The sequence below is a fragment of the Colias philodice genome, chromosome 12 (genome assembly GCF_061535455.1).
Source record: "Colias philodice isolate Cphi_HAF_F1 chromosome 12, ilColPhil1 Martin Lab GWU primary, whole genome shotgun sequence".
NCBI lineage: Eukaryota > Metazoa > Arthropoda > Insecta > Lepidoptera > Pieridae > Colias > Colias philodice.
The window spans coordinates 5,150,421-5,163,393 of NC_143097.1; the positions used below are offsets into that span (position 1 = coordinate 5,150,421).

At 34.3% G+C, this 12,973-nt stretch overlaps 1 protein-coding gene across 2 annotated transcripts; it reads right to left on the reverse strand.

The window, feature by feature from the left end:
* Positions 1 to 3,970: 3,970 nt before the first annotated feature.
* On the reverse strand, positions 3,971 to 10,091 carry LOC149483975 (uncharacterized). 2 transcript variants are annotated; one of them, XM_089701492.1, is made up of 4 exons: positions 9,564 to 10,091; positions 7,853 to 7,953; positions 4,971 to 5,151; positions 3,971 to 4,416 (listed from the first exon to the last, which is right to left on the reverse strand). In XM_089701492.1, the coding sequence occupies exons 2-4, from the start codon at positions 7,951 to 7,953 to the stop codon at positions 4,102 to 4,104; spliced, it is 597 nt and encodes a 198-aa protein (XP_089557618.1). In that variant the 5' UTR covers positions 9,564 to 10,091; the 3' UTR covers positions 3,971 to 4,101. The 2 variants fall into 2 exon arrangements, with proteins under 2 accessions (XP_089557618.1, XP_089557617.1); XM_089701491.1 differs by having other exon boundaries at positions 7,853 to 7,970; positions 9,564 to 10,053.
* Between the last annotated feature and the right edge of the window lie 2,882 nt (positions 10,092 to 12,973).

The following is a 12,973-nucleotide window of genomic DNA, read 5'->3' on the forward strand; positions in this document are numbered from 1 at the left end:
CTTCCTTTGGAATTTCATATTTGAAGCTAAGTTTGAAGCAATATTTATTCATTGCTTCTAGGCCCGTCCGAATATTATATAACAACGAATTAAGCAAGGGCAGACCCAATAGATTTCGTTGTTTTATTTAGCATTACGTTCTTATAAAGCACTAGATTGGGCACTACGCTCTAAAATTGAATTTTGAGCACTAATACATGAAAATAAGCACTGCCGAGAGCACTAAATCGGCAATACTGTTCCTTCATGCTGTTGCCAGTAAACGAAAAAAAAAAAAAACAAAAAAACAACTTAACCGCCGCACCGCGTGTTTAGTTTGAAATTTGAATTAAATTCTTCCATTTATAATGGATCTTAGTGGTCTAAACCAAGTTTAAAAGAGAAGGATAAATAATTATACTCCTAGCACATAAACAGGTAATAAAAAAGTAGGTTAACAGGTAATAATAAAAGCGTGTTGAAATAGGCTGTTTTTTACCAACAATAATTTTAATTTGTGATTTTCAGTGCGGTTGCATGACTGAATCTTTCCAAGGTGGAGACTATACTAGATGACTGATTAAAACTTAACTTTAAAGAGGGCACAAAACAGAAGAACTAGATCCGCGAAATTAATTTTCCGTTCATTATTGCTTCCGTTTTAAAATTACCTGGCTCAAGGTTTCTTTACGTATATAGAAGCCCCCAATATGTTATTTAGATAAGGTGAGCCTAGAGTCGATCTGCCGATTTTGCGTAAATGGGTTTATTTCCGCACACTTTTGTACTTTAGAAGTGGGGTAGAATTAGAAATAGGTACCTATATAGATATAGTTCTATTAGCAAATATGAAACTAAGTTACTATATTATATTTTGTTTAGACTATGAACACTCAATAATGCTTTAATAAATCTATTTATTATAATTAGATTAAGTGCTTGCATATGTATTCATACTTTAAATGCTATTAAAACCTTAATAGAAGAGTTTCCAAACCTACATGCATTTGAGACCGGAGTGTCCGCCTTAGCTCGCATTGAGGTTTTTAAATCGATTTCGTTACCAAATAATATTGACCATAATTTTAGATATTTGTTGATCATTTATTATAAGTTAGTGATTTCAATTTGATGACATGAGCAACGGCTACACCAGCTATACTTTCCATACCTAGGACATACCGTATATACATAGAAGTCTTTGCATACCGTTAACTGTTTAAAAACAGTGACCTTTAACTGTTAAATTAGGGTGGCGCTATAGTAGCATGTGGGTAGAGGAGGACAATCTCATCCAGTTCCGTTTATGCCACAATGGAGGGTAGAACTTGCAAACCAACTTGCCGTTCTAAAGCTTTCTCTATAGTGACGGGCTACCGCCGAGAGGGTCGCGGAAGAATTCCAACTAGGTAATAGGTACCCGCGCCGCGGCGCAGCGTCTTTAAAGTGGCTTGACGGAACACGATTTTAGTAAGATTCCGGCATAACCCACGGCTCCTTACCCGGGTCCGTGGGTATCTCTACTAAATAAGCAGTAAAAGAAGCTACTAAATAGCTTCTTTTAGTATATAATGAGGTTTCATTATGTTTACCTATACCAAGAAATATGAAAAGGAGGATTCAAATGAAATTCCATATTAATTACTGGTAGGTCATAATTTAATGCATTTTTTATTATTAATAATTTGCTTCTGCTTTCACTTATTTATATGACAAATGGAATATTGTTCGTTATCTAGATTAAATAACTATTCTGTGAAACTATTTTAAACAACTTTTATATTTTTATCATAGCATTTGTACAAGGATTGCTTTTCTACCACGTCTTAAAAATTATGACTATGAAAATAGGTATCTACAATATTATGAAGACACGCCCAAAGATTCATTAATGTCAGTTACAATAAGCTTTCAAACAAATTTAATTTGGACTTTTTGGGCCATAAGAACTTGTTGCATGCATAATTTAGGCTTTCTTCGCAGCTGATAATAAAATATGTTATTATACGCGAAAATTGCTAAGTGTAAATGTTAGGCATAAAGGCTCAAGAAAGCACAAATTCTTAAGACCCAAAGGCAAAATAGTAATCCTTTACTTATAATTATCGGAACACAATTTAAATTTGTATAATTATTCTAAATTGACATTTTATATAATTCATTTAACAAATAGCAAATTAACAAATTGTAACCGTCATCAACTTGAGTTCCAATGGATTGTTGTTTTATCGTAACATGTAAATCATTCAATCCATAAATATTTGGACAGTAGTACTAGTACACTCACAGACAGCAGTAGGTACTTATACAATGGTACATTTGAGTAAATCATTGACGGCGTAAACATAGGTATGTCTTTAGAGTACAAAGTAAAACTAAAAGATTGCAATAATAAATAACTCTTATCAATTATTGACCGATTTTAAATTAGTTATATATATTAATGAAAATTTGTTTAGATAAATAAAAATTTAGATGTTACAACTTACTACATTTTCGTTTTGTACTACCTTATCTTTCTAAGAATTGTAGGAGTAGGTGTACAAAATTTAGTGAATAATTTAAAGAAGTAATTTAGCATCTTGCTTTTTTTTGCAATACATGCCAGTTTAGAATACAATATTTTTCTGGTCTTTAAGTTTATTCACAAACTCACACTTTACCAATGAAGAGGTAGAATAACAATGTAATTAAAAATGAAAGAAACGTACTTTTATATAAAAATAAAATTAAAAAAAACAATATTTATTACATTTCTGCAGACATACCTACTCTCTTCATTAGTTAATATTGGGACATAGCACAAAATGGATACATATAAGATTGTCTAGTGCTTACATTTTGTTCTTAACGTTTATACATTTCACTATTGCTATGGAAAAGCATTAGCACCAATATGCATTTATCATACATAGAATATTAACACATTCGAACAAGCAAGCAGGGTGAGAAATACCAGTCTTAGAATAAAACATCTCATAATAAATACACTCTTAATTTAAAACTAATTCAACCAATATCATTTAAACAATGACTTTGACTATCCTCTAATGCGTTTTATCTGCATTGATAACATTACTCACTATCAGTTATTATTGTCAGTATAATAATGTTGTAGTTGTTCGGTGGCAAAGGGTGGCATGTCTGAGTATATTATGTATGTGAGCATGATTAGGACAGATAAACAAAAGCAAGTACAGTACGTATCGAAATAATTCAACATAAATATGGAATGTAGCAAACACTCAATTGAAATGACCGTCATAATTTGGCGGTTGGTCATTATTACTCTAGTATTAAATTAGACACAATATTTACAATAAAATAGTCACTATGCTTTGTAAATTAATATTCCTTGCCGCTACTGTACTGATATGCATTTTAATTTTATACATCATTATAAATTATAAATAAATATAAAAGTTGTTTAAACACAGATTTGTAGCTGTTGGATAGAAATTAACTTTAAAGTAGGTTACTTATATATGAAACTGTACATTGCAAGACACGTTTAGCTTACTGTTGACTGACCTTTTTCATAATATACAATATCATCAAAGGTTACATTCGAAAGATTCATTAAATATTATAATTTTAATTGTTTCTATTTGAATTAATTTTAGCTAAGACATAACATATTTCAATGTAGATTTTAAAGTGTTATACTTTTTATTTTATTTCAGTCTTCGTTTTTACAAAACTCAAAGACAGTGCGAGGAACACGGACGCACACTCTATGCAATGCCATACACACCTATAACACAAATAGCGGGCAGTGAAACCTCGTCTCGTTTCATAAAATTTCAATAGAAACAATTATTCCTATTTCTAAACCGATTAAAGTATCAAGACTAGTTACTCTTCTTCCGGCGGTCGGCCGCCACGCCGGGCCGCCGTATCTCACTCGCCGAACGGCTCACTGTCACAAGACGACCCCGTCGCACATATCACAAAGTACGCGTTCGAGTTCGCGCTCCGCGGCCCGCTCGGGGCTCGAGTCCCAAATAAATAAATTATCAAGTCTATAATACTCCGGGACGCGCGGGCACACCGGCGAGTCTGATCGTCCCGATAATGGAATGTAAGCGTGATATGGTAGAGAGATGCGGAGGCGCGGCGACGTCACGCGTCGGGCGGCGGCGAGGGCGCGGCGCGGCGCGGCACCATCACGCAGGGCGGCGGCGCGGCGGCCGGCAGGAAGGCGGGCGGCGGCCGCGCGCCCATGCGCACCCACCACCGCGTCGCCTTCTGCAGCAGCCCGTCCTTCTTGCCGCCCGCGCCCGCCGCGCCCGCGCCCCCGCCCGCGCCCCCGCCCGCGCCCCCGCCCGCGCCGCCGCGTCGCGCGCTCGGCGCGTCCACCGCGCCTGCCCATTCGGGCACGTCGCTTACGCATTTGTTCGGCGGAGGTTGAAAGCTGCTTCTCGTCAGCTCGGCTTGCTGGAAGGAGAAATTTGACTTTAAACATCACCATAATATTTCACTGAATATAAATAATAAATATTTATCTAGCCTCTAGATGAATGTCAATTCGAGGATAAGAATCCTGCGCACTCATTTAATTGTTTACCGTTTGTACTATGAGACATTTTTGGTATCCAACTAAGAATTTAACATTTTTGGTACTGAAACATAGTTAGTCACATCTCACGAAATAATTATTCATTTTATAAATATGTATAATCAATCAATAGGTAGAGATTGACACTAAGACATTACACTACACGACAAATATCGAACTAGGATGAGTCTATTAATTGTTGATATAGATTTACTAACTGATACCAAGTAACAACCCAGATTTAGCCTCAGATCTATATAAGTAGGTAAGGTATACCTTTGGTTATCTAATATATATGTAATAACGGTTAACATACGAAATGTTTATATTTTCACAAATGGTCCAACATCGAAAATACATTCGCAACACATACAACCAGACATGTAAAGTGCAGGTGCGTGCATAATTGATCGGAAGTGCAATACTTACTGACCTGATAAGGGACTCGTAATTGCAGGTGCGCGTCCTGGCCGTACTCGCCGTCCGGCAGCTGTATGCTGGGCGGCAGGCCGAGCCTCTCCGCCGCTGCTGCCGACCGCGCGCGCGTCTCCTGCTCGACCATCTCTTGCAGACGGCCAACCATCGCCTGCAGCCTTTGTTGTTTCTCCCATTCCCTGAAAAGAGCACAAGTTTCATTAAAACTATGATAGTGTGGACATGATTATAAGAGCTATAAGACAACTAAAACTACGCAAATTGTGAGATATGTATTAAAAATAAATACTCGAGAACATTATTTTAGCAGATTGCCTGCAGGTTATAGGATTATATAAAACTGTTAACTTCGACATACATATTTATAAAACAGTATGAAATAAATTAGTTTATATATTATGTTATAGTGTAAAATATAGTAGTGGTAGTTATGTTTTATATAAACTAAGAAAAATATTATCAATATAGTCTACCCTGTACACGAATGAAACGAGGAATGAGATAGGGCGATGTCTAGATTTGTTTGATATTAATATATAATTTATTAAGCTTAATGATATATATTAGCACAAGATTATCAATGAAGACAACGAGAATTACTTTTATCAAGGTAAGTTGTAAATATAATCATTCGAAAAGATAAGAAAGGGCATCAATATATTACGAGGAAAATGTACAAAAATTTACCTTTTTCAATTTAATTATAACGGTTATTAATTAATTATAACGTTACTTAAAACGGGTTAAAAGGATTATAACTGAATATCTAGAGATTTAATTTAAGCCAAACGAAAGAAAGTGGAGCCTATAAAAAATACTACTTAATTGTAGATGATAAGTGTTGCTTTATTCCATACAGAGTATTAGAAATTGGAGTATAGCAGATTTGTTCGAATATATTATTTTTTTTAAATACCGATTTGGAAAATCAGGCTCTGTCTGGGCAGACTAAGTAATATCACACAGCTGTGTATCTTATCTGTGACGCCTCATGTTATCTACTTACATTTTGTACCAAACCATTTTTATACAATATAACATAATACAACACAATACATTTTGTAAAATAAAAATTATAAAAGTACGAACTACGATAATGTTGCTGGTTGTCTATTAACCAAATGGTTGTCTATTCCACAAAATATTGCGATATACCATTAAAACGGATCCGTTTTTATTTATATTTATCAAAACTTTAAAACATACATGTAGTCAAAAATGTCCAAAAAGATCTGGAATTTGAACAAGTATTTAAATTATAAAAAGATCAGCTTAAGCTTCGATATAATTTGCAAGTAAAATATTATAAAATGTACCGGGTAATACGCATATATACGTATACGAAATGAGAATTTAATATACGTACGTCATACATTTATAATGATGGTTATTTAAAACAAACAGTATGTCGACTACTTGCAAATGTGAAATAATATAGCTCAAGATTTATAATAGCATTACATCTGCTGTGTATATTTTGGACGTAATTTATTTGTTTTAATGTAAAATAGGCAACAAAAATTATGCATATATGTACCTATAACACATTATTGTCGGATTGGAATGATAGAGATGTTTTAAATCCGGATTACTCAATATTTAGAAGATTAGGTACGGTTGTAATTGTTTTGTTTTGAAATTTCTGAACTATATTTCTTAATTTTATATTTCGATGTAAATGCAATTTAGTCACGTAATCGATGAATTATTTATGTTTATTCAGATAACAGATTTATTTATTTCAGTTATTAAGCAGTTATTGCAAAAAGGCATAAAGTCTACTATTAATAAATGTCTTATGCTTATCACAGTAAGTATATTATACATAATTTTATATTCTAATTCATATTTTATTTTTATCCGTATTATTAAGAATTATATACATTTCAAGAATTTAACGAATATTATATAAAAAGTATTTAAAATACACATAATAAATAATCGAAATTAAAACACGTAACTCTATTACGTAAACGTAGTTATATCTATAAGTTCTATATTCTATTTTGTTAATTTATAAAATTTCTGCATACCTATGTAGATAATGTATTATGATTCGATTTATATTAATTTCATACAATTTTAAATAGTCGTTTATTTTGTATTCGTATGTTTCAAGAATTTAAAGATCATATTGTGATTGTGTTCTTTTTTATTAGTGTTTTGTCTACTTAGTTTTCTGGAACAATAAATTCGCTTCTGATAAAATATATTTTAATGGCACGTCTGACCTCAGATTATGTATACGGTACTTAATCACTAATTTATGTTGTCATATCTCTAAAGCTAGGTATATAATAATTAATATTTAAATGTAACTATACCTATATCTCTATATAACGATAAGTGTTAGTATTTGATTCTATTTTCATACACATTTTTATATCCTTTGTTATTTGAATCATAATACGAACGTCTAAACTAAAATCACTGCAGGGCAACCAAATACTATTGCGACCTTTTCTTCGCATTTCAGAAAGGGTACAAATGGTACTAGACAATGTCACTCAAAAAGGGTTTTAAGCGGTTGCTCACTTTTGTTACTAGGGGATGATGATCGAGAGGATCGATCTTAAGGAGGTGATTATGAGCATTATTTTAAATATGGGAATTCTTTACTCTTAGACAAGATTAAAGGTGTACGTATTGATCAATACTTTGTAAACATTCAATCGTGCACGAGTAAGATATATTTTGAGTTTATTTGTAACTTAAAGAACTTCTATATACAGATACCTATGTTGATTAATTATTAACGTGTTATGCTGAAGATTCACACTGAGGATTATAATCATACCCTTTTGCTCTACATTGCCCGTTTTGCGTTCATATGGTGTAGAAGGTTCAAGTGCTAGTAGATGGATATTATGTGTTACTTACAATGAGGAATGATGATGCCTGTGTTCGTGCCGTAGGCGCGGTCCCCCCGGCGCGCCCAGCCGCTCCATTCCCGCGCACCCCGGTACTTGAACCGAGAGCATCTGTAAATCACAACACACTGCTCTCACTTATGTGGTCCTCGACAATCTTACGAAACACTACCATAGTACAAGGTAACATTGGACATGGATGCATCATTATACTAATACATCAATATTGCTTGAACGATACTATATCAAAGGCGATAAGTACTCAATATCAATGCAGATAGAGCTCTGCGCTACCAGCTTTGTAAAAACTTAGATTAAATTATCTAAAACAAGGAAAATATAGTAAAAAGTTCATCTGTCGACTGATAATGTTTGGGTGATATGTACTCATGTGGAAAAACATTTACCTACATAATATGCTTACGTGCATACCTTCCAAAGATAAGATATGAAAGTTTAGGACGATTTATAACGTGTAATTGCGTATTTTTGTTTCATTTGAAGTAACTTACTAATAAATAAATGTTTTTTTATTTGTTAGTAAGTTATTAGGTAAGTATCATAATATGCTATAAGTTACAATGACTATAAAGCCTAGCGATAAGTTTTATTTGTGTGTAAGATAATTTTAAAAATAAAAATATTTGTAAGTATTAGTTAAGTAAACCATTACCATTACATTATTATACCATTATGGTACCATTCATTGTCCCAATATAAGAACAGATAATATTAAATATTGTTATTTTATATTTTATTCCTTATATTTTATAATTATTATAACTCGAAAGGCACATGTAATTACACATTATAAGAACTTTGTGATAAATAAACATGATTTTAAATAGGAAATGTTTACGCTTGTTCATTTACTTTATAGATTTGAACATTCTTTGTAAACGTAAACAAAATAATATTTCCTGTTAGTGCAGGAAGGTAGGTATTAATTATATTAATTATTACCAAAGATGAAATTTCACACCTACTATCCCTATCTCTACTTAATTATTATGGCCAAGTTACAATTTCCATCAGTTCAAGCTTATCACATCAAGCTTATCGTATAGGTACCTACTTAATACTCATAATATTATTTCGTACTCCAGAATGTAGAGTCTCTCTTGCTACAATTAATTGTGAAATGAAAATTATTTTATGTATGTATCTTAGAAAATTCAAATAAACCTGTGGGTTGAGCTGTTAAAGTTTAAAATTCTTAAATTAATGATAATTTTATGTATCTTTGTATAATTAAATAAATTTAGAAATTTGGAATTACATTGTTACAAATTAATAAGGGCGATATATTTGCCAGAGCAGATATTATCGAGTTGGCATGTCACGAATATCGCAAGAGGTGATTACGGAACTGTCTGTCATGAAAATTTATTTAAATTCACACAAACAACGTCTGGGCGTGACGTCGCTATCGGCGCGGCTCTTATCACTTGGCACGCTCCCGCCGGCCGTCTCGCGGCCGTCCGACTACGACTCGGGCCTCACTCGTTTCCAGTGCAAGCAATATTCTTTTCTCGATTCGTTTTATACATGCTATCATCCTCTTTCTTTTAACATATTTACTATGTTAACCTCAGTAATTCGAAAGCTTTATGAGAAAAGATATATGTTTATGTAGAGTTATCGAGGTGAAATGTCTCTATTATGATTAAAATATGAACATTCCTTGTTTATATCAAAGATCAATGTATGTTTTAACTTACTATTTGAGTCAGTGTTGTCCACAATGATGTATGTTTTTACAGACGATAGAGTTGTGCTTGTTTCCTCTTCGATGACACGCAGATAGAGTCACTTGTAAACGAATCGATTACACTATCATGGTTAAACGAGCTTTCTGGTTACAACACTGCCACACACATTATAACTTGGCTTGGTAAAGCTTAGAATATTTTAAACAAAACAATCACAGGGCAATACACGGAGATTACAACACCCGTAAAGCGCTTTTACAATAATTAACTATCATTCACTAATAAATAAAATATAGTTTTTAATGTATTAACACTATAAAAATAAATAATTTATAAAACAAAGATAACATATAAATTCCACTATCGCGAATTTTGTAGAGTTGCTATGAACTCTTTTTTTCATATTGGCAGTAATACGGCTGCCATCGAGCGAGTCTTGTTGTTCAATGACGCGGACGCGCCGCGGTGTTCGCAGTCGCGTAGCGGGGAGAACGGGCGGGCGACGGTGCACCGGCTGCCCCGATGTCGCCGCACACACCCAAGCGCCGGCGTACAATGAGCACGCGTACACGTACACAGTCTGTCTAGTTGCATTGGTGTGCTCAATTGGAAGGTGTGATGATACGATGAGTCGGCGAGTGTGCGTCGCGCTAGACGATAGTGAGTGTAGCATATGTGTACATATGAGGTGGCACACATGTAAATAAAGCTCGATTGCTGCTACCGACACGTTTATGTATGCGCACCTATAATTGTAATAGTAAGCGATGACGCGTTTTGTCGGCTCGTGAGACGAGACGGTTGGCATTGCTCAATGATTGAGCTGTACTCGACAGTCGTACGTAACAACCAAAAACATGACCGAAAAAAATTGCACTGCTATTACACTGATCCGAGTCCGCAGAAGAATAGAGTGCCCGAGTAGAAATATCTATTTCCTATGTACTATTTTTTTTAAAGTGGAGTGTATGGAGATTATATTAAATGTCTGTAAAGAATATAGCAATACTTAGATAGATTGTTTTAATAACTGTGTACATATTATAAATTTGATATAGACGATTCAATTAAGAGTCATCAGGAGTCATCTCTAAATTGGAGTGGACTTTACGACTCTACATTGCTTCTGATTTTTGATTATGTTTTTTGTCTTCTTTAAAAATACATAAAATATGTACAACAATATACCTACGACACTAATATTTATAACTAAACTAGCGGTCCGCCCCGGCTTCGCCCGTGGTACATGTTTACGTTTTCTCTACATAAGAACCATCCTCGTACTTCAAGGAATATAATAAAAAAAGAATTATCGAAATCGGTTCAGCCGTTCTCGAGTTATGCGCTTACCAACACATTTTGCGATTCATTTTTATATATAAGATATACATTGAAAACATACGGTATTTAAAAAATTACTAAGATAAATTGAAATTAAATGTTATCTTTAAATCAATAAAAATAGAATGAGTGAGAATTCATTACACCAATTTTTAATGATAATATATAAATATCTTATAAAAACTTATCTTATCATTTAAACAATAATAAATTTTTATGTTTAACTAGCGGTCCGCCCCGGCTTCGCCCGTGGTACATGTTTACGTTTTCTCTACATAAGAACCATCCTCGTACTTCAAGGAATATAATAAAAAAAGAATTATCGAAATCGGTTCAGCCGTTCTCGAGTTATGCGCTTACCAACACATTTTGCGATTCATTTTTATATATATACTAGCGTTCCGCCCCGGCTTCGCCCGTGGTACATATTTACGTTTTTTCTACATAAAAACCATCCTCGTACTTCAAGGAAAATGCAAATGTAGAGCGTAATTGCAACGGAGCTCTATTCTTAATTTAACCTTATTTAAAAAATATGTATGTATACATATTACCTTCCTGAATACCTATATTTTAAAATCTGTTAGGGTGTTGGTTATAAATAATAAAAATAACGAATAAAAATTATTAATTTATATAATATTAAGTGTCTTTGGGATAGTCTTTGTGGTAACGACCAACATTTTTGGTCCAATAAGAATATTAAAATTGTCTTGGGTAGGGTCAGGTGGTTGCTTTGGTGGCTAAAATACAGCCCCGTGATATAAAAAAACCTTTAGGAACGGATGTTAATTTTTTACGGCGTTGGTTTCAGACGCAATGGGTGTTGAGATAGAGCGGCGCGTCATTAAAAAAAACTTTAAATAATACAATAACGTGTGTTAAAATTGAATGATTTCTTACGAGGCTGGTTGCGATATATGTGGCGGCTGAATTGCAGCAGCGAGATATTAACCAAAAACCTTTTTATAATACAAGAACGTGTGTTAAAGTGAATGATTTCTTACGGGGCTGGGTGCGGTGGCCGTGGCTGCTGAGATAGAGCTGTGGATAGAGCTAAGAGCGGTGTGATAACAAAAAAAAATCGTTTTTGCCGAGCACACTTATCAGAAGTGAAACTTCTTGGGGAAGATTCATAGGTACAAAAATCGTCTCCGTACTCCATCACGTGACGGTATTGCCATGACGCGACCTTCAAATTTTACTCTCAACGCGACTGAAGAAGTTTCACTACAAAAACCTTTTCGCATTACAAAAGAACGTGTGTTAAAACGCGAATGATTTCTTACGGGGTTGGTTGCGGTAGATGTGGCGGCTGTGTGGCGGCGGCGCAGGTGCGGCCGGGCCAGCGCGCCCGCGGCGCACAGCAGCACCGCGCCGCCAACGCATGCGCCCGCCCACCACCACCCTGTAAACATACAAAACAAATAAAAATACTTGCACCAGTGGGAAAAATACATACTTGGCTACATACGTAATTTTTTAGGTTTTCATAAATACTGATGGCCGATGGGATACTCGGAGTTCATTGAATGGTAAATAATTATGTGTAAATTCTAATACATATTGTGTTGTATTAATTTAACTACGCTGTGCAGTGTTTTTTTTTTAATTGCTTAGGCCTATATGCAGTGGTCGGTACCTAGTACCTACACTGCAGTACAATTAATACAGTTCAGATATACAAAGGATTTTTGGATTTTAGATTAAGTACAAAATTACATTTTTAATGTAATTATATTGTAATGTAATCTTGGTGACACGAAAATGAAAAATTCGTCCATATTATTTCAGGGTATCCGTGAACTTCGTTTTTATTGAAACTAGTAGGTTCAAACGCAAGTTCGCCGTAAAATGATGAATAAAATGATGTATAGATATTAATTTGTGTATCAATACGAATAAATATTATGCATTCATTACTGTTACGTGTTATTCTTCACATTTCGTGAAATAACATCGTTTCCTCTGTGCCTCACAGAGCGCAGAGTAACTTCAGAGTATACGTAGATTTTACTTTTTCTAGTGTTTGTGAAAGAGCTTTCATTGGATATACTTCAACCGACACGTTAACATGG

Excerpts from the sequence above, each read along its gene's own strand:
- LOC149483975 (XM_089701491.1), bottom strand. Across the intron at positions 5,152-7,852 it reads AGGCATCATCATTCCTCATT|GGAATGGGAGAAACAACAAA; the intron begins GTAAGTAACACA and ends TGCTCTTTTCAG. Across the intron at positions 4,417-4,970 it reads AATTACGAGTCCCTTATCAG|CAAGCCGAGCTGACGAGAAG; the intron begins GTCAGTAAGTAT and ends TTCTCCTTCCAG.